Raw genomic sequence first — 25,548 nt, 5'->3', positions numbered from 1 at the left:
CTACCACTTGAGCTACAGCGCCACTTCCGGTTTTCTGGTGGTTTATTGGAGATAGGAGTCTCACGGTCTCTCCTGCCCGGGCTGGCTTTGAACCGCGATCCTCAGATCTCAGCCTCCTGAGTAGCTAGGATTACAGGCGTGAGCCACCAGCGCCCGGCTTCAAGGATGCTTTTGAAACCACTTATTCTAGGATGAGATCAGGGTCACGAAGTAGTGTGGCTTCTATGTCCTGCCATCTGAAGGTAGGCTGGAGAGTAGGAGCACCAGGTTCCTCTGGCCAGTGCTGCTGTTAAGAGTACTTCATACCTACAGAGAGTCCTGGCCATTTACCATCCAATCACCATATACCAGCCTGGCCTGGACGCTCATGGTACTCAGCTCTGTAGGATGAAGAGTAAGGCAGACATGGGTGGGATCCTGTTGTTATATTGCCTAAAAGTGCCAGCCATTCACTTTGAGTTTTCATGACTTAAGTTATATGCCAAGCACTTCCTTTTAAAATAATTATCTGCACCCTTCCCTATCCCTACAAACTCCCCACATCTTCAAGCTTTGCGTGTAAGAAATACTTTAATGTAGTTCTTGCTCCTCAACTCGGGCATTGGTTTACAGTTCACTAGTAGTTAGCTAAGAGCTCTGAACAGTAGTATTCCATTTGTCACTTTGTCACTTTTGTCCATTTGTCACTTTTGCTTTGGAAGTCTGAGAACCACAAGCTGATTGGTTGCATGCTGGGTGCCAATGCCCTCTTAGCCCTCATGGACACCAGTAGAGTGTCTGAAAACAGAAGCCTAGTACATGCCAGGACCCTTAACAATGACATTTGTGGCAAGAAGGTAGGGTCACAAGGAAATGTGCATTTCCAGGTCTGCTCCTAGGGAGCAGAAGCTAAGTGTGGGCAGGGTAGTGCTCACCTTGCACACTCTTGCGACGCGGGGTATCTTTAACTTGGAAATAAACTCATATTCCATAGATACTTCTGTGAAGAAGAAGCAGACCTTGTCATCTTCACCCTCAGGACTGTCTTGGGTTTTTCTGAACACATCAGCATAGACAAAGCTAGGCTCTGCAGAGAGACAACACAGGATTATCTCTGCACACAGAGCTGTGTTACTATCTGCTCCTAATGATGTCATGGTCAATCAGTGGTGTAGTTTTGGGATCTGGGCCATCTCTGTAAGCACATCTGGAGAGAGAGAGAGAGAGAGAGAGAGAGAGAGAGAGAGAGAGAGAGAGAGAGAGAGAGAGAGAGAGAGAGAGAGTGTGTGTGTGTGTGCGCGAGTGCGCGCACACGCGCGCTATTTGGTAAACAAACTCGTGTTGAGTCAGGACAGTGCTATGCCATCTCTCTTCAGACTCAGATACCACCCTTTGGTGCTCCTGCAGCAAGCATATCTCCCCAAGACAAGCCCAAAAGCCGAGTGTAGTCTTTCACTTGCCAAAAAGACCAGCTCTTGACTTAAAGAAGTGACAAAATTAATTAACTCTACCCACCACAAGCAGATACACTAAGACTGAGACCCTCGGCTAACCCACTCTGACAGAAAGCTGGCTATCTCTACATATCAGGCCATAAATCTGCCAATAGACCAAGAGGTTTCAAAGATGCCCAGGGTCCTGCTTGCCAGAACATTGAAGAAAAGCCTAGCCAATACCCTCCTTCCACTGGTACTTCAAAGTCAGTCAACAGCCTGGGATTATCTGGAGGCAGTAAGGTATCCTGCACCCACCTGCGCAGGCCCTGGGGGTTTGGCACAGAGGCTGCACCTTTAATGTCATGCTAAAATGATACCACATCTCGATGGGACAAATGTTCTCCATTTCCCATCAGAGTGTCAATTTTACAAAAGTATTCCCAATCCATTCTCAGAGTGGGAGACAAAAGCAGTCTAGAAATGGTGCTTTTTTAGTAGAGAGCAAACTAAACAGGAACCGGTTCCTTGGACTCTGGCAGTAACCATGGCCAGTTCTACTGTCCCCATTGTCCAGGGGCAGATGACAGTTCAGAACTATCTTGGTTTGGGATGCTTAGAGGAAGTGATCTGTGCTCATCCAAAATGATTCTTTTTAACCAAATTAAGTCTTTATGTAGGGGAGAAAAGATAGTTGCCCTACTTCTGGAATGCTACTTCTTCCTCCATATGTGTCTTTTCTTTGGAATTATTGTAGATGATTTGCATTTTATGAGATAAAAGGCATTAATAATGCAAGCAAGAACTCCCAATCTGGTAAAATGACAGTGAACATAATTTATCATGGGCTGTATTCTCATAAAACCATCCTAAGTTGAAAACACTGTAAGTTGAAACAATTTAATGCACCTTCTACTCAATGTAGACAACATAGCTCATCTCAACTGCTATAAACATGTTCAACATACTTACAGCATCCTGCATGAAAGCACGATTGTCTCATATCAAGTCTCTATTAGCTGATGAATATCTGTTGTAATTCAGTGAACACTGAACTAAGGTGAAGACTGGATGGGTGTATGGGTACACCTTCAAAATTTTATATAGTTGATATAACTAAGGATGGGTTGGGCACAGAAGTAACTATCCATTAGGGTCAAAACTCATGCTGAAGATTTCTGACACCATTATTGGTAGGACATAGATTTGTGGTAAAATTTTTTTCACAAACAGAAACATCTGAATGCTGTGTACTAATAACGGATATAAAGTACTATGATACTATAGTGGCAGTTGGTCTTTTTAAGGGATGAATTTAAAACTCTTCCTAAGAATTCTGTGCCCAGAGACATATTCTTTCTGTAAGGGCAGGTGATGTTACAACAAAGCTAGAGAATGACCACAAACAAGGCAATAATAAAGCTACCAGCACAACTATGTTCATTGCAGTATTATTTACCAAAGCTAAGATATGGAACTAACCCAGATGCCCTTCAGTAGAATGGATCAAGAAAATGTGATACACACACACACACACACACACACACACACACACACACACACACACACACACACACACACACACACACACACACACACACACAAAATGGAATTCTATGCTTCCATCAGAAAGAATGGCATCATCCTATTTGTAAAGAAATGCAAAGACTTGAAAAAATCATATTAAGTAAGCCAAACCCAAAGAAACATAGGCTCCATGGTTCCCTCATTTGTAATAATTAGTATATTTCTATGATAGTCCTAGAAAAGGATCACAACAGCTCAATAATTATGTACATATGACCATATAAAATGATGCTAAGCGAAATGAACTCCCAAATATGGAAACAAGAGGTTTTTCTTTGCTGTTATTGTTTTAAATGTACTATGTGAAGTTATTTTTTTTCTTGTGTTTTTTCTTTTTTTTCTCTATGATCTATCTTTTGATGTCACTGTATTTGATTTTGGTACTCTGTGTATTGTTTATAAATTTATCTGAATTAGGGAAGGGAAGAGGAACAATAAAATGGTGACACAAAGTACAAAGGGCAAACCAATGCAATAGTGATATTCATAAGACAACATGTTGAAAATGAACTTTACAACTTGGTGGAGGGAACTGGGGGAAGGGAAAGTGGGAGAAAAATGAAGAGGGTAACAATATTTGACAAGGAACGTACTCACTACCTTATGTAAGTAAGTATAACCCCTCTGTGCATCACCTTGACAATAAAATTAAATTTTAAAAAAGAAAATAGTACTACAGAAAGAAATGGTTCTGAGTGTCCTGTACAGGGACACAACAGTTGATAATAACCTCTGAGGTCAAGAGAGCCTCAATGGCAGGACTCACCAACCATGACAGATGTGTAGCTGTGTTCAGGATCAAAGGGACACCTTCCTCTGCCATTTTCATTTTTGCCTTGAAACTTAAAGGATGTTAAGTTCTACAATGGAATAAAGAGAAAAGGCCTTATAAAGTATCTGACTTATTGTGATAATATGCCTTTTTGACATTTTACAGTTCTTTAATGTTTTAAGACCAGCAGGCTTGAGCATAGGGGTGCTGATCTTGGGGAAATGCTGCATATTACACAGCTCAATTTGTATACACAGCTATGCATGATCTCAGAGACTCAGACTTCTCATCTGGAAAATGGGGACAGATGCGGGTGGCTCTTGGGCTGTTAGGAGGCCAGAGAGAATCAAATATAAGAAATGTTCATCAGGTGATGACAGCCATGTATAAAATAAACACAAAGAGGGCCATAGTATTCAAAGAACAGGCAGCACTAAATACAAAAGCAGGATCCCTTCCTCCCTCTATCCAATGAGGCATATGTCAAGTAGATCCATGGACTCAAAACCCAAAGCAAATTCAAGCTCCACTAAAAGAAAGTACAAACTGGGACTTCAATCTTGTGATAATCTCGCTATCTGACAGGAAACCCAAAGCTATGTAAGGAATAAAGTAGACAAATCCAAGTACAGAAATAATCAGAAAACTCTCATGTAAATGAAATGACAATAATAAACTGGGTATTATGTCTACAAATGATGAACGAGGTATATTCTTCCTTGAAAATGCTTTAACAAATGTTTCCAGTAAACTTCTTTTTGTTATTCTTGCACATAGAAAAGAAGTATTTGTTTTCAAGGAATAAAAGTCTTTATATCCTACAACTTTAGAAGCTAGCATCAGAGTATGTATACACAGCCAAGTAGACTTACACTATGGATCTCACTATAAGCACCAGGTTTCCTATGTGAATTTCTTTTTTGATTTTTGTTGTTTGAGACAGGATCTCTCTACATAGCCCATGCTGACTGATCTAGAACTCATGATCCTCCAGTTTCCTGAATGCTGTCCCATTTTCCTAAATGCTACGATTATAGGCACTGACCACAACATCTAGCCATGAAACTCCAAGCCTAGCTACCTCAGTGAATTTGTAATGAGTCCATATTTTATCATGATTTATCTTTCTTTCTTTTTCGTTTTCTCTTGAAGGTCTTGAACTCAGGGCCTGGGCCCTGTCCCTAAACTCTTTTGCTCAAGGTTAGCACTCTACTACTTTAAGCCATAGCTCTACTTTCAATTCTGGTGATTAGAGGTGAGAGTCTCACAGATTTTCCTGCCTAGGATGGCTTTGAACTACGATCCTCATAGCTCAGCCTTCTGAGTAGCTAAAATCACAAGGCATGAGCCACCAGTGCCTGGCTTACCATGTCATGGCTTTGACCTAGGATTGGGCTGATTTTTTGTTTCTTTGTTTTGCAGTGCTACAGATGAAACTCAGAGTCTCTTGCATAATAGGCAAGTGCTATACCACTGAGCTACAATTCAGGATATGTTTATAAAACTCCAATTAATAGCAAACGAGCTTTTCATGTAGTCCCCCAACCATGGTTTCAGTCACTTGCAGCTAAATGAAGAAGGTTCTGAGTAGTATGATGATCTCCTATCATCCTGCTCTGCTCTGTATAGAACATAAATAAACCCTTTGTTCTTTATACCTATGCTATATGATCTAGCTACTTAGCCCTCTTGGTCATCTGTGTAGGGTTTGGTAGTCTCTGAGGTTTCAAGCATCCACCAGGGGCCCTGGAACTATCCCTAGCACATTAGGAAATATTATATAACATGTTTCATATTTGCCAAGTACTTATTCAATCCAAGGTTGCTTACTAGAAAATGTGTTTCATTTCCAGTCCTCACATGCCCCTCCTACTTTTGTTGGTGATTATTATCAAATTGCTCCTGTGATTACGTTAATAAAAAGTATCTGTCCTGGGGGGAAGAGTAACTGGGGGTGGGGGGAGGGAGATGGGAAGGGATGGTAAGGGGAAACAAGGGAGGAGCCAACAATGATTGATAAGAAATGTACTCATTACCTTGCTCATGTAATTGTAACCCCTCTGTACGGTATTTCCACAATAAAATAAAAAACAAGGATCTGTCCTGAAAGAATTAGAGGCAACAGTCTAAATAACCTTTCCACTCCATCTAATGGTTAGTAAGAAGAAGGCCTCTCCTTACCTTAACAGAACAGTTGGTACCAGATGCCACAGCAATCAAGGATATGACTCTTGGAAGGATGGAATGTACCTTACTTTTCCCTATTGTTCAGGTGTGTGAACTTAGGAGAGCCACTCAAATGGGCAAGGTCAGACAATGAATGGTAACATCCTAAGACCTGTCAATGCACTGACCAAGCAAACATACTACCCAGAGCAGACCACACCACAGCCAGATCACACAGGTCACACCACAAAAGATATAGCATACTTCTTAGAATGTCCCTCAACTGGTGCAAGGATCCTGGTATCCTGAGCCCTGCTTCAAGCCATCCCCTTTGCCAGGACACCAAAGCTCAAAGGGGTCATATGGTTCTGAGTCCTGCCTCAAGACACATTCTATGCCAGAGACATCTAAGCCACATCTTATGCCAGGCTTTCCACTTACAAGCTACCCCAGCCCTCACATGGACAATCTGAGAAAAGCCTAGTGGTTTTTGTGGTGTGGTTTATTTTACGTCTTCATAGGCCTCTACTCTCTTTTAGCCACTGTGCAGGCTGCCGTGAGAAAGACTGATAATGGAGAGAGTTTGTGGACTTACCAGGTGGTCACAGATGGGTTTGAATGCATTGGTGCCACACACGTAGAGAGAGCCGGCACTGAGGGGCTGCAGCACCCGGATGTAGTTAAGGCATTCTGTCTGTGAAGAAACACCAGCAACAGCTAGCTATTGATGCACCTTCTATGTCCACATTGTGAAGTTCCACTGTGCCACTTCACCCCACCTCCTGACCTCTTCACACAGTAGAACAGTGTCTAATATCCCAGCCAAGCCTATGTATACCTAAATCTTAGGTATACACACAATTTTATCTTTGCGATGTCCACAAGTTTTTCAAATAAAAGGAACATAATTTCAGTCTGCTCACTAAGTATTATGTGGTGAAAACTTGGCTTAAACAGCAACAGCTTAACCCCAACCTGCACTGGAAATACAATATTCTCATAAATAGAGATCATTCCTTTTGTTGCCAAATCAACATACACTGCACAGAAAGTGCTTCTGCCTTCCAGAGGACACCATAGTTCACTCCTCACAAACAGAACCACAAAGAGTATTTTGTTTCTACTGGGCTGGGTCCCAGCTAAAGAAATAAGCTAAGCTGGGCGCTGGTGGCTCACGCCTGTAATCCTAGCTACTCAGGAGGCTGAGATCTGAGGATCGCGGTTCAAAGCCAGCCCGGGCAAGAGAGACCCTGAGACTCCTATCTCCAATAAACCACCAGAAAACCGGAAGTGGCGCTGTAGCTCAAGTGGTAGAGCGCTCGCCTTGAGCTGAAGAGCTGAGGGACAGCGCCCAGGCCCAGAGTTCAAGCCCCACGACCGACAAAAAAAAAAAAAAAAAAAAAAAAAAAAAAAAGAAATAAGCTAAATGTGAAGAGGTATCATAGTGGTATATCATAAAGGCCCCAGCAGAAAAATGAAGGTATGATTCAGGAACCCATTCACTATTTGAGAGTAAACAGTATTTGAAACATATTGTTGAAATAAGAAATTATCTCAAACCAGGAGAGTTTATGTTGACTGTCACCCTTTTGTACCATTCTATTTTTATGTATGTACTTTGACAGGGGCAGTACTGGGGCTTGAATTCAGGGCTTCATGTTCTTGCTTAGCTTTGTTTTCTTTCCTCCAGACTGTACTCTACCATTTAAGCCATACTTCCACTTCAAACTTTTGATTGGTTAGCTAGTGGTAAGAGTCTTTCAAGTCTTTTGGGCTGGCTTCAGACCCAAATCCTTAGGTCTCAGTTTACTGAGCAGTGAATGTACAGACGTGAGCCACCAGCACTTGGCCTCCCTCCACTCTTGAGGAACCTGGAATGTGTATTTCTTTCATTAGAGTGCCTCTTGTCCTTTCATTTCCTCAGGAACACTGGGTTAAGAGTCAATGCTTTGGTAAAAACACATCACTATCCTGAAAAAGTTCAGAAAAAAAATTTGGAAAGAGGTATAAAAAATATTTGTTTTGTGATTAGCTAACAACTGCTGAAATGAGCTGTGCCTCAGCCTGTGGGACACTGTGGGGGTGGGAGGTGGGGAGGTGGGTAATGACGCAGTGCTTCAATGAATAGTAGTGCTCCTGAGGGAAGGAACACTATCCTAGTGGTCCATGAGTGTTACCATGCTGAAGAGCCTAGGGGCTCCTTCCCAGCATTCCCGTATCCTTCCTTGTAAGGCCCAGGCTTCAGGCTACAGGGAGCACCAGGCATCCTAAATTTTATACTATATACCAACAGATATCAGAAATCATTGCTTTTTTCCAGTCAAATCCCAGGAATTATGATAAATCCAGTTCATATTGGACTACATTCCTTGAGTGTCCCTTGTGTACCTGCTGTAAGAGTGCCCATCCCCATCATCGGAAAAAGGAATGAGCTCCTTGAGACTCTGCGATAATCTAAAAAATGTATGGAGACAACTCAACCCTGTATCATGTCTAGCCACATTTAGCATTGGTGAGATTAGACAACTAAGGAACACTTGTGGGGTTTTGTAACTGACAAAAGTACTTACGTCTTTTGACTTTCCCTTTTCTACACATTTTGCTTTTGTCTCTTCTGACACTGTCCAATATACCTGTGAGGGAGGAACAAATGAGAGATTAAAAAGCTTAGTTCCAACATAGATTTCTGGTGCCTTTGTCAAATAGTAGATGGCTCAAAGCCATTCTTAGAACCACTATTTCTGCGTCTCTTAATGTGTTCCATTGGTCTTTAGGCCTATTTTTGTGACATTTTCAAGCTATTTTTATAACTATTATTCTGTGGTAAAGTCAGAAATCTGGAGTACCTCCAGCACTGCTTTTTTGCACAGTATTGCTGTTGTGATTTGGGGTCTTTTGTGGTTCCATATGGATTTTTTGGATTGTTTCTTCTATCTCAGTGAAGAATAATATTTGAATTTTGATGGGTATTGCATTGAGTTTGTAAACTGCCTTTGTCAGTATGGCCACAGGAATATGGAAGCTCTTTCTACTTCTTCATGTCTTTAATTTCTTTCTTCAAGGTTTTAGTTTTCATTGTAGAGGTCCTTTACAGGTTTTAGTTTTCATTGTAGAGGTCCTTTACTTCCTGAGTTAGGCTTATTCCTAGGCAATTTTATTTTCTGAGGCTACTGCAAACAGAATTGTTTTTCTAATGTCCCACTCTATCTCCTCATTGTTAGTATATAGAAAGCTGGGGGCTTTTGTGGGTTGTATTTTACTACTTTGTCAAAGTTATAGGAGCTGGCATCATGGTGCAAGTCAACAACCAGACATAGAAGGACAAGTACAGCATATTCTCTGTCATGAGCAATAACTAAAATCAATTAACCTGGAAATACAGTCATGATTACTGGAAAGTAGAGTGAGTGTGGTAGAAACACCTAGACTTGATCAATGTACACTTTATAGGTGTAAGGAATGTTAATGCTTACTAGTAAGTGTTGATTGAAAGGACCCTTCTGGCCAACTCCATCAAAGGATGATATAATTACAATTTCTGACATTTCTGTCATTAGCAGCTGGTACAGTTTTTTTTTTTTTTTTGGTCGGTCATGGGCCTTGAACTCTGGGCCTGAGCGCTGTCCCTCAGCTCTTCAGCTCAAGGCGAGCGCTCAACCACTTGAGCTACAGCGCCACTTCCGGTTTTCTGGTGGTTTATTGGAGATAAGAGTCTCACGGTCTCTCCTGCCCGGGCTGGCTTTGAACCGCGATCCTCAGATCTCAGCCTCCTGAGTAGCTAGGATTACAGGCGTGAGCCACCAGCGCCCAGCTGGTACAGTTTTAATTGCACTGTCAGCTCAGTGCCATTCTTAAAGTATCCTAGATGTAGCATCAGGAGCATCAGGGGCCCACTCTCCAAAGCCACTAAAGGACAGAAAGCAGTACAGGGCAAAAGGTACTACAGCTCAGTGGTAAGCACTTGCCCAGCATGCTGGTGCTGGTGATTCACTCCTAGCTAATCAGGAGGCTGAGATCTAAGGAGCAAAGTTCAAGGGTAGCAAAATCCACGAGACTCTTACCTCTAACTAACCAACAAAAAGCCAGAAGTAGAGTTATAGTTTAAATGCCAGTTTTAAACAAAAAAAGCCATGGAACAGTACCCAGGCTCTGAGTTGAAATCACAATACCAGCACTTACACACACACACATGCACGTGTGCATATACGCGCACATGCATGTGTATAAACACACACACACTTGGCTTAAGGGGCTCTGTGAGTTTCCTGTGAACACCCAAAGATGATATTGCATAAAGACAGGGAAGGAAGGGGTTTCTTGAGAAAGAGGCTTCATACTGTAGCAGGGCTGTACAGCTCCTGGGGAAGAGGGCTAATGGCCTACCTCATGCTTTTTCTTAGAGATGTTCAGTGCATTCACTGAGAAGATGGCCTCCCGGGTACCAACATACAGCATATTCTGGTCCTCACTTAGCAACAGGACTGAGTATTTATAGATGCCTGGTTCATGAAACCTCTCAAGATCTACCTCTGTAGGAGGTAAAGGGAAATGTTACAGGCAGGAAGGGAAGGCAGAACCACAAAGTCACTTTCAAGCCTGGACAGATCCTGAGCACCTCACTTGACTAGAGTGAGTATGAAATACAGGTTGTATAGGGTGGGGACACAGGAGACCTCAAGAACAGTCCTGCATTGCAGCTGCCAAATGTGAGCGAGCAGTTGTCTCTTAGCCAGGCTCTGCAGTCTCTGTGTGTGAGATCCAAGGCTGTATAACTTACCACCCTTCTTGTCAAGCTCTCGATGCAGTAATTTCCAAGTAGTAGTTTCCAGGCCAGACATTTTTATTTACCTGTCTATCTCATCTATGTGTCTTAGTTATCCAGATATTAGGTCTAGAAAGAACAAAATCATTTATGGTATTTTTTGTATTTGTGAGACATACTTAATTCTCACACAAGTGCCAAGTTTCATAGCTCTGATGCAAAGTAGCTGCTTACAATTTTCTTACCTCTACCTTCCAATAGCTAAATTTAAAGTGTGTGTCACCATGCCCAGCTGAACTATTTTTGAAAGTTATTTCATCTTTCCTACTGCCTGTCATCAATCTTGGCTCCCATATATTTATAACCAAGTGTCTCTTTGGTTGAAAAATTATGAGTCCAGGAAGTGTCTTGAGCTCTTTACTGTATGTTACTTCTTACACATATTGTTCCCTCTGTCTGAAATGCCACTTATGATCAGTGTCACACTGGAAGCCTAACCCCAAATGTCTGTTCTCCAAAGCTGAGACTTACTTGTTCAGAGCTATAGCTCAATCAATTGTTCTATATTTAATTTGTTAATTTAATTGTTAATTAATTTAATTAAATATAATTTAATTATATTTAATTTAATTGTTAAGAGCATGAATAGCATTTCACTGAAATCCCAACATTGCTCAGAGTGCCCAGCAGCACACTGAAGATGCCCAGTGACCTATGCAAATGCAAAACAACAACAAAAAGAAAAAACCAGGGACTAAATCTCACTACCCTAATGTACCAGTGTAAGAGGTACACATAACATAAAGATTCTGGCCCTAAGGGACATAATGTCCTGGGACTCTTTGGGCCCATCCTAAAATTAGCCCCTTGCTCAGCACTTAGCATACTTTTTCTATCTCCTAAGCCAGAGACCCCAGGGCCAAAACACAGATACCAGGAGGGAAAATAGCCACAGGTGAGACTATCAAGCTAAAAACATGCGTAACTGTCACAAACTAAGTTTACTGCCTGTATGAAGTAAGCATCTTTATTGGGCAGTGCCTCAGCCATTATGGATGACTAAGTCTGAAGTTTCCCTTCAGGGATTCCCAATTCAGAAACCAAATCAGGGGCCTCAGCAAGTCTTACAGACTATTTCCAGTCACCAAAGCATCTCTATGAACAGCTGCATGGACTAGCTGATCACAAAAACTGCAAGTAGAGAGAAACTGGCAGATCAAATGCTTGGTGTCCATCCATCTACCCAATGTCCTGATATATTCTGCACCTCCCAAACCTAATGCCACCAGCATTTGCACAGTCACGGTTCTCACCTCCATGCTCCCAGGAAATTTGTGGTTTGGGTGCAAATGCCACAACCTTCCAATACACCACTATTAGGGCTGTGAGCAGCCCCGCAATGGGGCTGCGCATCTTCAACTGTGATGGGCCTTCAGCATGGCAGAGACATGGACAGTAGGAAGCTATGTGAGGAGGCGTGTCAGCAGCAATGCTGCTCAGAGCCACAGGGCTGGCATGTCTGTTTGGAGCTGACAAGCAACAAGGTCCCCAAGCACTCACACCTACTTGCTAGCCAGGTGAGAAGCCACTCTCAGTTCTTGGCCATCCAAAGCCAGTTATGATTCTGTATGGCTTGTAGAAGAAAGGAAGGAAAAAGGAAAAGCGAGCTGATGCATCAGACATAAGGCAACATACCACTCCAGTTTCTTAATATCCCCTAAGCTCTCCTCTGCCATCTCTAATGCCATCTAATGAGAAGGAGAGAATGTTGGAGAGAGGCTCATGGGACAGCTTCACATAGACAGAGGACATTCTCAGAGCCCCAAGACTTACTTAACATTTTCCCACAATCCAGTCAACCAACACAGGTCAAATTTATGGAGTGCCCTGACACAGTCTGTAGGCAAGGTAAATGGGAGTGTCCCACTGCTGTCCACCTTCCTCTTCGCAGGGCTTTTACATGTGGCTGAAGGATACAGAAAACTGGGCTTGGCTTCTTAGTTCCTATAATGCCAACTGAAGGAAACAATAAAGATGAGAGTGCTACAGATCTGACATACATGTACTCATGAACACTGGTCCACATCTGTACAAATGCAAACACAGCTGCTGCACCAAAAAAATGGTTGATGTGAACACATGAACATTCGCACACATGCAAGTTCAAGCTATGAAGGAATGTGACTTCTTGTGGCGCTATGGCTGCCCCAAGTGGCACCTATAAATCTTCGGACTTACCCTGGAAAGTGATACTCAACTGTGATTTGCTGAATGCTAAACAGTATAAGTGCCATTACAAGAGTAGATCTGTGGAGCCAGGAAGGAGGTACACCAGGCCTGACACCGCAGGAAGAAGAGCTCTGTTCCATCTGAGAGCACTTTCAACAAGCATAGCATAGTACACAGCCACACCATCTGCCACTTCACAGAGGAGAGATGGCCACAAGGTGGCAGCAGTGACCTGACGTGGATTTGACATCAGCTCAGATCCATTTTCCTGGGACCTCCTCTTCCCTTCGCTGCTTCCCGTGCTAGCTGGACTACTGTGTGCTTCTCCACCCTGTCCACAGGCAACAATAGGCTGTCATGTCTCTATCTTGATGCAATTTTAGTAAAAGTGCTGAAGTCCTTAGTATCCTGAATACCTGGTTCCTTCATAGACTAGAATGTCCTAGGCCAGGGGCCAGCCAATCTTTTCTATGAAGGGTCAGATGATCATAATTCTCATCTTTCTGGCTATTTCATCCTCCAAGCTACTATAGCCAGAAAGTGGTCACATATTACATGTGGCTTGGCTATGATCAATGATTATTCACAGTAGCAGAGGTCAGCCTAAACCCAGTCAGTCAAATGATCTGGACACCCAGTACCAAGGGGATTCTAACCCTGATACTAGATGTGTAGGAAACAAAGGACTGAGATGGGAGCAGGAAGGAGAGGCATCTGTGCCCATAGATCCTGGGTTCTAATGTGTGAGCTCACAAATATAACCACAAGTTGGGACCTTGTTCTTCTGCCATGGAAAGAGAATGTGGCATGGGGGATTCTGGTGTGTAGTTTCAGAATTCTTTTGAACCCAGTAGCCATTTCCTCTAAGACCAGATCCACAATGTTGACAAAAAGGCTGATGGGCAGGATAGTGGCAGTGTTTTCATGATATACACTGGGCATTGGCCTTTGTCATCCATCTAGCATACAGCCCTGCTCGCAAGGTGCTAAGTGCCTGCTTGAGGCAGCAGAGAGAAAACCATGTGGGAGGGGGTGGGAGGATCTCAAACAGCCAATCCCTCATGGGGCCAACATGACACCATCTAGCAGCAGATCCGGATGGCATTTGTGAAACAATATTCCAATGCAACCTCTTCCCTCTAGGAATAGCCAGACACAGGTAGGGGATGAGAGGAGGAAAACACACATACTCTGCTAGTATGAGCTATCCTCAGAGCTACCCAGACTACAGGTACATGTGTGGATATCACTTTTAACTCTTTCCAGCTCTGCTATAATACAGCAGTGTCAGAATGTTCCCTAAACTCTCAGGCTTGCAAACCATAACCCTAAGACCTAGCCAGACATGGGCCCTAAGGCAAAGGTATCCTAAGCGAACAAGAAACAAGAAGAATAGCACTGCCCCAACCAGAGCCACTAGCACAAGACATGCCACACATTAAGAATGAGCCACCACATAGGCAGAAACTTTTTTTTTTGGTCCGGTTGTGGGGCCTGAACTCTGGGCCTGAGCACTGTCCCTCAGCTCTTCAGCTCAAGGCTAGATGCAGAAACTTTTTGAAAGGAGTTCCAGGGGCACAGCAGATAGGAGAGAGACTTGACAAATGGGACTATATCAAAATAAAATGTTCTGTACAGCAATGACATAGTTACTAAACTAAAAAGCTAATGAACTGGGAGAGATCTTTACCAGCAATACGACTGACAAAGGCCCAATATCCAAAATATATAAGGCGCTCAAGAAATTAACCCCTTCTAAAGCTAATCAACTAATCATTAAATGAGCAAAGAAGCTAAGGAGAGACTCCTCAGAAAAAGAGGTAAGAATGGCAACACAAAACAAAAAGTATATGAGCAATCACTCGCCATAAAGGAAATGCAAATCAAAATAACCCTGAGATTCCATCTCACCCCAGTTAGACTGGCCAACATTGCAAATTTGAACAATAACAAATACTGGTGAGGATGTGGTAAAAAAGGAACCCTATTGTACTGTTGGTGGAAATGTAAACTAGTACAACCACTCTGGACAGTGAACTGGAGGCTCTTCCCTATGACCTAGCCATACCACTTCTGGGTATCTACACAGAACATCACAAGCCAGGACACTGTAAAGATACTTGCACATCCATGCTCATTACTGTACTATTCACAATAGCCAAGGTATGGAAACAGCACAGATGCCCAAAAATAGATGAGTGGATCCAAAAAATATGGTATCTATGTACAATGGAATTATACACAACCATTGGAAAGAACAACATTTGCAGGGAAATGGATGGACCTAGAACAAATCATGTTAAGTGAGGTAAGCTAAGCTCAGAGAGATCAATGGCACATGTTTTTTTCCAATATGCAGAAACTATATCTAAAATATACCAGGACATGATAAATTATACAGGATCCTAGGCATTTACACACAGAGAGAACAAAAGAGAATACTCTTTGGGGAGAAACAAAGGCACAATGCCTCTGTACCTCTGACCATATAAAATAATATTGATCAAAGTGAATTCTAGGAAATGGAAAAAAGCGGTTTTTTCTCTTTTTGTCTTAATTTGTTTTTTCATCTTTGGGGGGGGGGTAAGGTTGTTACAGCAATGGAAGGATAAAGGGTAAACAAATGAAGCAGTGGTACTCAACAGACACTTTGGTAAAATGAATTATATAACTTGTGGGTGGGATGGGAGGGAAAAACAGGGAGAGAATGAAGGGGTGATATTGTTCAAAAGAAATGTACTCATTATATATGTAACAATACTCAATTCATATGAAATGGTAGCCCCTCTGTAAATCACCTTTATAACAGCAATTAAAAAAGTAAAATTCATCCTGTGCTAAATTCCATTTGGGACTAACAACAACAAGAAGAAAAGAATGAGTCACCAGGACAGATAGGAAGAGGGTAAACTTAGAAAGTAAAGTGAAGGGATGCGACATATGACTCCGTTCCATTACTAGTGAGCACAAGGTCACTGTAGTGAATGGCCAGCACTACCAAGGCATTATAAACAGGCAATAAGACAACCTCCTTCTGAGCTAAGATGGGAAGGAGCAATGCTGAGGCCACCCTGGTCCTAGAAAGTCTAATCCTTTCTGAAGCTGGAAGTAGGGTTCTCTCTTCTCCTTAGGCAGTTTCTAGGCAACATTTTCCAGGCTTACATCCAGATTTACCATCAGTCTAGTTTCTAAATAGGCAAATGATCCTCTAGGAAAATGTTGCAAATCCAAACCTCAATATGAGGCTGGTACACTGTAATTGGTGAGTTAGAACCAGTCCATTAACTCAATCATGATACCTGCTCTTCCCTGAAGAACACAGAGGTGATCTATCTTTTCGACTTCCACACATGGAATAGAGAAAGAACAAACTGAGATAACAAGATCACAATCTGGAGGGATGCTCAAGTCTGTCTTAGTGCCCTGCTACAGATTCTGTAAGAAGGTGTGTGGGAAAAAGAATGGGATCCAGGCAGATATCTCTATCACAGATACACATGTGAAGTTGAGGCTGCAAAAAGAGGCCCAATAAGTAAACTCTGCTGACTTTCTTAAAGAAACAGAGCCAGGAAGCAAATAGCCACTGCTATAAAACCTCAATTCCAGGGACACAACCCATTGGAAAGCCTCCGCGTGCATCTCACTATACCACTAACCAGAACCTACCTGTCCTGAAAACCCCGATTCTTTGGCGATGGTACCTGGCCTGGAACTCTGTAGTCTGCTTGCTCACAGTAACCAGTATCCCTTAAGCAGGCTCCTCCTTTTCTAAGTTTTGCATCACCTTCCAGATGATTCAAAATGTGTGATCATGGAAAAATGAACTGATAAGTCAATCATGGGACACCAACACACTCATCTTTCAGTTCCTACCTTTCCTTCAGGACCATCTGGCTATTACTCTATCTTCTTTAAGGCATGCAGGACATGAACTCATTTCTAGGGCAAGGTAAGAATGACCTATAAATAAAGAAGTCTCCTTAAGTCAAGTTGAGGAAATCAAAGCCTTGGAACTCATGAATATTTAATCTACTGAAAAATTCAGAGATTCTGCAACGTTCTTATACCATAATCAGCTAGGCTTCACCTGTGACTGAGCAGATGGCCCTACTGACTCAACTCTGCCTCAGGACAACAGCTTGGCCCTCAATGAGCTCAGTACCCTCTCATGAAGCTCAGGTTACCCTGCATGTTGTGGCCATTTATCCTGTTGAAACAACTTCAAATGGTGCCAGACCAGAGAGCTGGGGATCCAAATAGTTTCTTGAGCAAAAGCTGAAGGCCAGGTACCACAGGTGTGTCCCACCATGAAATGACCCTTTAATATATGAATATGTTTAAAGGATGTAGAAGTCCACACACTGCACTCACTAAATATGCTCTTGTGTGTCTTATTCTCAAGACTATGCATGAGAGTGAAACATGATTTTCTCTACCTAAGGAGTAACTCCAACTGACTGCAGGTAGCATTCAAGCCTCTTGCCTCCAAGGCCTGTGCCCAAACACAGATGCCTGCTTGAACTGGTAAGAAAGATCGGGCATACAGCTCAATACATCAGTGATGGATCATGGTGATAGAAGCACACAGAAGTCACTTCTCAGAACCTCCTGTTAGTACCAAACTGAGGCTAACATGAGCTGGCAAGACTCTGTTAGGAGCATAAGTTGCCACGAGAAATGGTACAACACAAATAGCACTCATGAGGTGCTCCTGCTGCTTCAATGCCACCTCTTCTTATGCTGTTTTGGGTTACACCTGGGCTGGTGTGTTCTGACAGCTGCACAGTTTCTTGACCATCACGTGGTCACAAGTACAGGAAGGTACTTGGCAATATTAGATCTCTGGTATCCTGGGTCCCATATTCAGTGCCATGGCACCCAAAACAGTCTCTTTAGAGGACACTTGAGCCTAAAGAATATGGTCTAGGCTTGTAAGACCTGTTAGAATCTTGTAGCAAAGTAAATTTCATTTCCTTCCCCCAGAACTGAGTGACAACTCCATCCAAGTCACTAATCAAAGTGCTAGCTAACCATGAAAGATGAAGGCCCACTGCTATGAGCCAGGTGAGGTTCTTCGTACTACATAAGTATTTACTCACTGGTTCCCCAGAATTACCATGAAGATGGCCTCTTTAGTCTCAGATAGGTGGCAAAGTGTCACAAAGAATAGGTCACCTCCCATCACTTCACCACCGCACATGTGGCCACCCCGTCCACAACTACAATAACAGCACCTTCCTTTTCATGGGGCTCATAGGGGCGCAGATAGCTTGCCTTCCTCCAGATGCCTTTCCACATGAAATGTCACTAGAAAGCACAAAAAATCCCACAGAGACAGAGCTGGCTTATACATCCATAAACCCTTATTTGTAGATTCAACCAACTATAGGTGGAAAACATTGGGAAAAAGTCTGGATCTATAATGAATATGAACAGATTTTTTGGTTGTTATTCCCTATACAATGTAGTATAACAACCTACCAGGATAGCATCTACATCATATTGTCACAGGTCATCTATAGATGACTTAAATATGGGAGGATAAGTCAAACACAGTACCATTCTCTCTATAAGGCACATGAGAAGCTGTGGAATTTGGATCTGTGGGAGTTCTGAAACAAATCTGCAGATACCAAGGAACAACTTAGTAAAAGGCAAAGGATTAATATGATCTGAAGAGAAACCACTGTTTTAACCAGAATGACCCCATCCTTATTTCTGCCTGCTCAATAGTCAGTGAAGTGCCTCCCTCAGACTTTCTTTGTCCTCCTGGGTAAACTTTCAGGGCCTGAAGTCCAGAAGCATTAGCCCTGTGTGGAGGGCTGAAGAGGTGATAGGTGTAAAGTCTCTCAGTGTGGGACCTTTCCACAATGGTCATTGATGTTGACACAGCACCTATAAAAGCATCCCCAGTCAATAAAGAATCCTAGCTCTTCCTCAGATGACCACCAACCAAGCAGCCCCAGGTTACACTGGCTCCTTGCATCCTTCAGCTACTTCTCAGAATCTCGATAACACTAACTTCCTGCCACAGCAAAAAGCCTCCTCAGTAAGGAAGAAGAGTAATCTAGAAAATCAGTGACAAGGATATCCACATAACCCTTGGAGAGGGAGAAGTCTTTTTCACATGTATCAGCTATGATTAACTCCTCACAAGGAACCTTCTAGCAACTCTAGAAGCCAGCATCACCCCTATTTTGCATGTAGGAAAATTAAGGTATTAAGAGCTTGCAGAAACCAACTTGTGTTAAGCAGTAGGCAGGCCATCATCCTAACACCTGCTTTGATCCATGGATTGTTCCCACTACCATTGCAGGCTTGGGAAGAAGAGGTTTCCCGATCTACATTAGAGACAGACTCAGGTCAATCAACCCTTCAATATATCTGGGCTGAAAGAGGCTTCCTTCAAATACACTTTATCAAAATTGCAAGCTTGCTTCATGCGAGGGCTTGAGTCCCTTTATGGAGAGCAGCTTCCCGGGCCAAGGCAGGGCAATGGAAGCATAGGCATCACCTAGCTGGGGGATGTGAACCCACCATGGGGAGACAGGTGGCCTTCAATTACCTGGGAAGTCCAAGGAGCCAGCTTTTCCAAATCACTGCCTGCTGCTCATTATGCCCTTCGAGTCCACACTGACCCTTGCTAGTTGTGTCTTCCTTCCTTACCTCCGTCCGTCCCTCCCCTCCTTCTTTTGCAAGCTTTTAAGAAGTGGTGAAAACCAGGCAGGAGTGGCTCCTACCTGTCATCTTCGCTAGTCAGGAGGCTGAGAGCTGGGGACTGAGGTTTAAAGCCACTCAGGGCAGAACAGTCCCTGGGACTCTTATCTCCAACTAACCAGCCAAGCGCGGGAGGTGGAGCTGTGGCTCCAGGGGTAGAGTGCTAGCCTCGAGCGAACACCCCACGGGGATAGCACCGGGTCCTGAATTCAAGCCCCAGGACCAGCACACCCGCGCTCAGGTCAAGGTCCCCGATGGCTGCTGTGCCTGGCCTCGGTTAAGGACAGGCTGACGGGAGGCGTGTCAAAACACAGGGGGAAAGGTCGTGACGGAAGGTTCTAGAAACCCTTTCAACGTAAGCCAGGGAAACTGTGGCTAGGTCAGGACACACCGGCGGTTTCAGGAATCGGGTCTCAACACACTGGCGAGAATGGGTGAAAACTTACTTCAGTGGGCCCAGCTGCCAGGCCAACACCGGCTCCCGCGGGTCCCGCGTCGCCACGTTTGCAAGTACGTGGCGTGCCAAGCCATGCTGCTAGGTCTCGCGATGCTACTCAAGCCAAGTCACGTCCTGCCAGGTCTCGCGATGTCTTGCGCCTCAAGTTAGGCCCCGCCCTGCTCCATCACTTTATACCATGGGAGGTTCATTCCCTCCCCCCCCACTTCCTCTTAGGTTCCGCCCCCCACAGTGTCTCTGGCAAATCAGGGGACACCTCCCCCCCACTTCCTCTTAGGTTCCGCCCCCCACAGTGCCTCTGGCAAATCAGGGGACACCTCCCCCCCACACACACACACTTCCTCTTAGGTTCCGCCCCCCACAGTGCCTCTGGCAAATCAGGGGACACCTCCCCCCCACACTTCCTCTTAGGTTCCGCCCCCCACAGTGCCTCTGGCAAATTAGGGGACACGGGCATCCCTGTCACCTCCTGCAGCCCACACGCCCCTGTGCGGAGCATCATGAGCCCTGCTCACTCACCCAGGGGCATGGCAGACACCCCAGTCTTTAATGGGAGAAAGTTAATTTCCTGTGGCTGATGTCCCCTCCCCCGACCCAAGGGGATGACTGATGCTCCGCCCCCCCCTCCCCCCCCCCCCCGGGGGTGACTGCTGCCTGGCATCCAGGGCAAATAGGTCACAGCTTTCCAGGCAGAGGAGAAACGTAGGAAAACTCTAGGCCCACCCGAGAGGGCAGAAACTGGCTTCAGCTGCAGGGGAGTCTGATGGGCTCGGCCTGGTTTACTTGGATATAAACAGTTCCAGGAGAATGGGAGGAAAGCCACTAACTGTGGAGTTGTAGGATCGCTTTTTACTATTGTCCTTAGTCCTCAGTATGCTACTCCTCCCCGTTTCTCTCTTGTTGGTCGCGCCCCCAGATTTCTCACAGGGAAGGGGAAATGGCCTTGAATCCCCTGTCGGGTGGTCCCGCTTTGCTAGAGGCATGGGCTTCCTGCTTCCGTGGACATACCAGGATCTGCATGCTAAGCCCCAGTGTGTGAGCTTGGGTTCCCCTCCAAGGTTCATCCCTTTGGTTTGTGCAGCACACCTGAGCTGCTATCTCTGACAAGTTGTGCTTAAGTTGCACCTGGAACAGTCATAGACCATAGTACCTGAGTATTGGCTTCACCCCCAAGGCCACCATGGTTTTTGTCTATAAGGCAGTGTTAGAGTTTCAAGTGCTAGACTATAATATGAAAAATGTCTACCATGGAACAGCTAGCATCTTCTATTAAGCCTTTAAATAGACCATATAACCCTTCTAAGAGCAGACATTTAAAAACTAACTCTAACTCTCAAGTCAAGGCTCGGTGGCTCAAGGCTGTGATTCCAGCTGCTTGGCTGGAGAGACTGAGAGGTTTATAGTTAGATTCTAAGTCATTTATTATATTTGGGAATCCCTATCTCAACACATAAAGTGAGCCCACTGGTGAATGCCTGTCATCCTAGATACAAAGGGAAGCATAAGTAGAAAGTACATGGTTCAGCAAATACCAGGGACCCTATCTGAAAAATAACTTAAGTTGGAAGTATGTGGCTCAAATGGTAAAGTGCCTGCCTAGCAAGCATAAGGCCCTGAGTCCAAACCCTAGTACTACAAAATAAACTCCCACACAGTCATCTTGCTCTTTCTACAGTGACTTTTTTCCTTTCAAAGAAACTGATGAAAGACAGGAAGAGATTGTCCTCAAGGTGTAAGAAAATCCAGTCCATGCACATCCCAGTGGTTCTGTCCTCACACTGACTCTTGCTTCCTGTCCCGAGGGGCAGTACCTTACCACAGACTCAGCTCACCCAACTTTGAGTCATGCAGAGAAAACTACTGTGGAGCCATGCTTACCAACATCTTTGAAAGAAGTTCTAAGGGAAAAAGACCCCCATAGAGTGGATGGAGCAGTTGGGGTTTTAGAGTTGCATCTGTGGGCAGTGAAGAAGTCAGCATCTCCAGCCATCCTGGGGAGCTCACTACCTCTTCAACTGTGACTCATTGCTCCTGGCTGCCCTGACACCTATGCTCACTTGGTGATCACTTTATTGATTTAACTCTAAATTATTCAGTAACTGATATGAGCCAGTCTTTGTTGTCCTAGTTTTGAAAGTATATCAAAAAATATTTCCAGCTGGTGCAGGGCCTTTTGTTTATAGAGTCAACTACTCTGGAGATTGAGGCAGGAAATTGCTTGAGTCTAGGAGTTGTAGGCCAGTTTTGGTAACTGTGTCTTTGGTATGTGTCTTATCAGGAAATGAAGCCATCTCTAATCATAACTGTAGTTCTCATCTAGATTATGCAGATTTTTGTTTTTTATTGTAAAAAATAGTATACAGAGAGGTTATAGTTATGAGTAAGGTAATGAGTATATTTCCTATTGAGCATTGTTACTTCTTCCTTTGTTTTTCCCCTACCATCCTTTCCCAAGACCTCTCTAAGTCCCCCCTTCCCTCCCAAGTTGTAAAGTTGTAAAGTTCATTTTCAACATAGTGCCTTGTACATGACATTGTTAAAATAGGTCAACCTGTATCCTTGTTTTAGCATTTTGTTATTTCCCTTCCCTTCCCCAAAATAGGAAAATGTATATACAAGATGCAGGGCACCAATGTCAAATACAGTGAAAACAGGGGTTATACCGTGGGGGAAGAACATACAAGAGAAACAAAAAAAATCACATTTTAGATATGTTCAAAACAATAGCAAGCAAGAAAAAACAAGTTGTGTCCCTATCTTGAGGTTCATTTCACTTAATACCATCTTATATGGTCATATGTACATAGCTTTTGACCTTTTCTGATTATGCAGATGAAGTAGAGAGGCATTAGAGTTCAGAAAAGAAAAGGGAACAGTGAGAGCTGTCACAATAGCTAGGTACTAGGGCTTCTGAGAAAGGGCCCAAAACTCCTGCCATACCCTGGTTTATCCTGACTCTGACTTGTGCCAGGCTCTGGTGGACTAGTGGGATAACTTCAGAGGGCCCATACTTAGGACACATTGGTGTAGTCTTAAAGACACAGAAACTCAGGTCCAAACTCCTCACATAGGAACAACAGCTTTTTATCTTGGCAAAAATAGTGTGACCATGTCCACAGCTGAAGTGCTGAGGCCAATGGCAGGTGCTAGGAGAGACAGCAGCTGAATAATAGGTGGCTTCTCTGGTGGGTTATAGATAAATGTAACCCCTGAAGAGGATGCAGGAAACAAGATCTGAGGACAAGGTTAACTTATAGATGGGATAAAAGTTTGGGATAGCCCATCTGCCACAGTAAATACTAAATGAGGAAGGCTGCCAGTGGCCATCTCCCATCCTTCCAATGCCAGTATGATGGCCAGTATGATGGCCCTTTGGTGTTGTTTGAACAGAATGTTTAATAGCCATGTAAAATGGAGGCAGATATCACATTGAAGTTTTAGTTAGAAGATAGAAACAGACTACACACACTAGGGGATTCATGTGAAATTCAGAGTGTGAATGGGTCCAGTGGAAGAAACAGGCTGTCGATGGGTTGAAGTCCATTGTCAAATTTGGCTTGGTCTTTTTTTTTATTGTGAAAATACTGTACAGAGGGGTTACCATTACATGGGCAAGATAATGAGTACATTTCTTATCAAGCATTGTAGCCTCCTCCTTTGTTTCCCCTTCCCATCCCTTCCCATCCCCCCCCCTCCACCCAATCCTCCCAATCCTCCCTGCTCTCCCCCCCCCCCCCCGCACCAAAGTTGTAAAGTTCATTTTTGACATAACTACTTGTACATCTCATTGTTGCAATGGGTCACCTGTATCCCTGTATCCCTATTTAAACGATTTGTTTTTCCCCTTCTCCTCCACAAATTATACCGACATTAAATATAGTGAAAGCAGGGGTTATACTGTGGGGAAGGGACATACAAAGCAACAAAGAAATAATCTTATAAATGTGTTAGAAACAATCTCAAGAAAGAAAAAAACATTTGAATACATATCTTAGGGTTCATTTCCCAAACATCACCTTATCTGACCTTTTCTGCTTTACTCAGACATATACTAGTTATTGCAAATAAGGGAAACCATGGGATCTATGTTTCTTTGGGCCTGGCTTACTTCACTTAATATATTTTTTTCCAAGTCTTTCCATTTCCTAACAAATGGGCAATGCCATTCTTTCTGATGGAGGCATAGAATTCATATACCACATTTTCTTGATACATTCATCTACTGAGGGGCATCTGGGTTGGTTCCATCTCTTAGCTATGATAAATAAGGCTGCAATAAACATAGTTGTGCTGGTAGCTTTAGTGTGGTCTTGTTTGTGAACATTTGGGTAAATGCCCAAAAGTGGGATTGCTGGGTCATAGGGGAGCTCTATGTGGAGTCTTTTGAGGAACCTCCATACTACTTTCCAAAGTGGTTGAACAAGTTTACACTCCCACTAACAATGCAGTAAGGTTCCCTTTTGTCCACATCCTGGCTTGTTCTTTAGCATCACAGAGAGACATGATGAACTCTGCCTCATATAATGTGAATGCTGGGCATAGAGTTTAGGACATTGTGGTAGGGGAAGGAGTTCACTTTCTCATCCATTGGGTACAGATACTACCATTGACTGCCATTCTGGGCCATCTAATGGGCCAGTCGTTACTGGTAGCAAAGATGTATAGAATGTCAACATCACACTGTGCATTCTCTTCTGGTCTGTTGTGAACTGGCTTCCTCACATCTACAGTAGCTGTGAAAGAAGTACAATGAGTGTGTGCTGCTGTCCTTCACCAGGGAGATCCTCAAGTCTGTGGTAGCTCACTTTGTTGCTAGAGAACCTATCACCCAGAGAGCACAGTTCTCCAGGTAGGTAAGCGATGACCTTTGGGATCATCCAGGATGACCCGTCCCTGACTCATCTGACTTTGGGAAGGAGTTTACAGAAGCAGTAGAAAACAAACAGGTGGCCCAGCAGGAAGCAGAGAGGGCTGAACCACAGAAGAAGGTACCTATCATCTCTGACAAGGGTGAGTCCAAGATAGCTGAGCTGACTCCCAACTTCCTGCAGGTGGTGGCCTAATAGAGATGCAGAGGCTGGAAGTCATAGAGGACATCACATAGCAGCACTTGAACTCTCAGAACATTATCCACCTTGTGGCAGGGCAGTCTGTGCTCCACTAGCTGCCCCAGTGAGGCATGCTTTGCCTATACCAAGCCAACTAGGCAATATCCCTTAAGATTCTGAACAGCACCTCAGAAATCACTAGGAAATTTCATGATGGGCTTAAAGAAAAGTAAATAAAATAAAAGTAAGTCACTTCTGAGCGCTCTCTCTCTCTCTCTCTCTCTCTCTCTCTCTCTCTCTCTCTCTCTCTCTCTCTCTCTCTGTCTCTCTCTCTCTCTCTCTCTCTCAAGATAGATACAACTATTTCCACCTTCAGTGTGGCTACACCCCAAACTCTG

General features: G+C 43.7%; 1 protein-coding gene and 1 pseudogene across 1 annotated transcript in view; one reads left to right on the top strand and one right to left on the bottom strand.

The window, feature by feature from the left end:
* LOC138834921 (semaphorin-4D-like) overlaps positions 1–19,675 on the bottom strand; it is a 40,292-nt gene extending 20,617 nt beyond the window's left edge. The window contains 8 exon segments of the mRNA XM_070033719.1: positions 915–1,105; positions 1,278–1,298; positions 3,712–3,859; positions 6,533–6,631; positions 8,508–8,570; positions 10,321–10,466; positions 12,013–12,129; positions 19,669–19,675. Of these exon segments, the coding sequence (XP_069889820.1) occupies positions 915–1,105; positions 1,278–1,298; positions 3,712–3,859; positions 6,533–6,631; positions 8,508–8,570; positions 10,321–10,466; positions 12,013–12,129; positions 19,669–19,675 (792 nt within the window).
* A 400-nt stretch (positions 19,676–20,075) lies between these two features.
* LOC138834920 (prohibitin 1 pseudogene) lies at positions 20,076–25,206 on the top strand (annotated as a pseudogene).
* Positions 25,207–25,548: the final 342 nt, after the last annotated feature.

Source organism: Dipodomys merriami, unplaced genomic scaffold (assembly GCF_024711535.1).
Source record: "Dipodomys merriami isolate MVZ:Mamm:240054 unplaced genomic scaffold, mDipMer1.0.p SCAF_22, whole genome shotgun sequence".
In the NCBI taxonomy this organism is placed as follows: domain Eukaryota; kingdom Metazoa; phylum Chordata; class Mammalia; order Rodentia; family Heteromyidae; genus Dipodomys; species Dipodomys merriami.
This window is presented reverse-complemented; position numbering and strand designations above follow the sequence as displayed.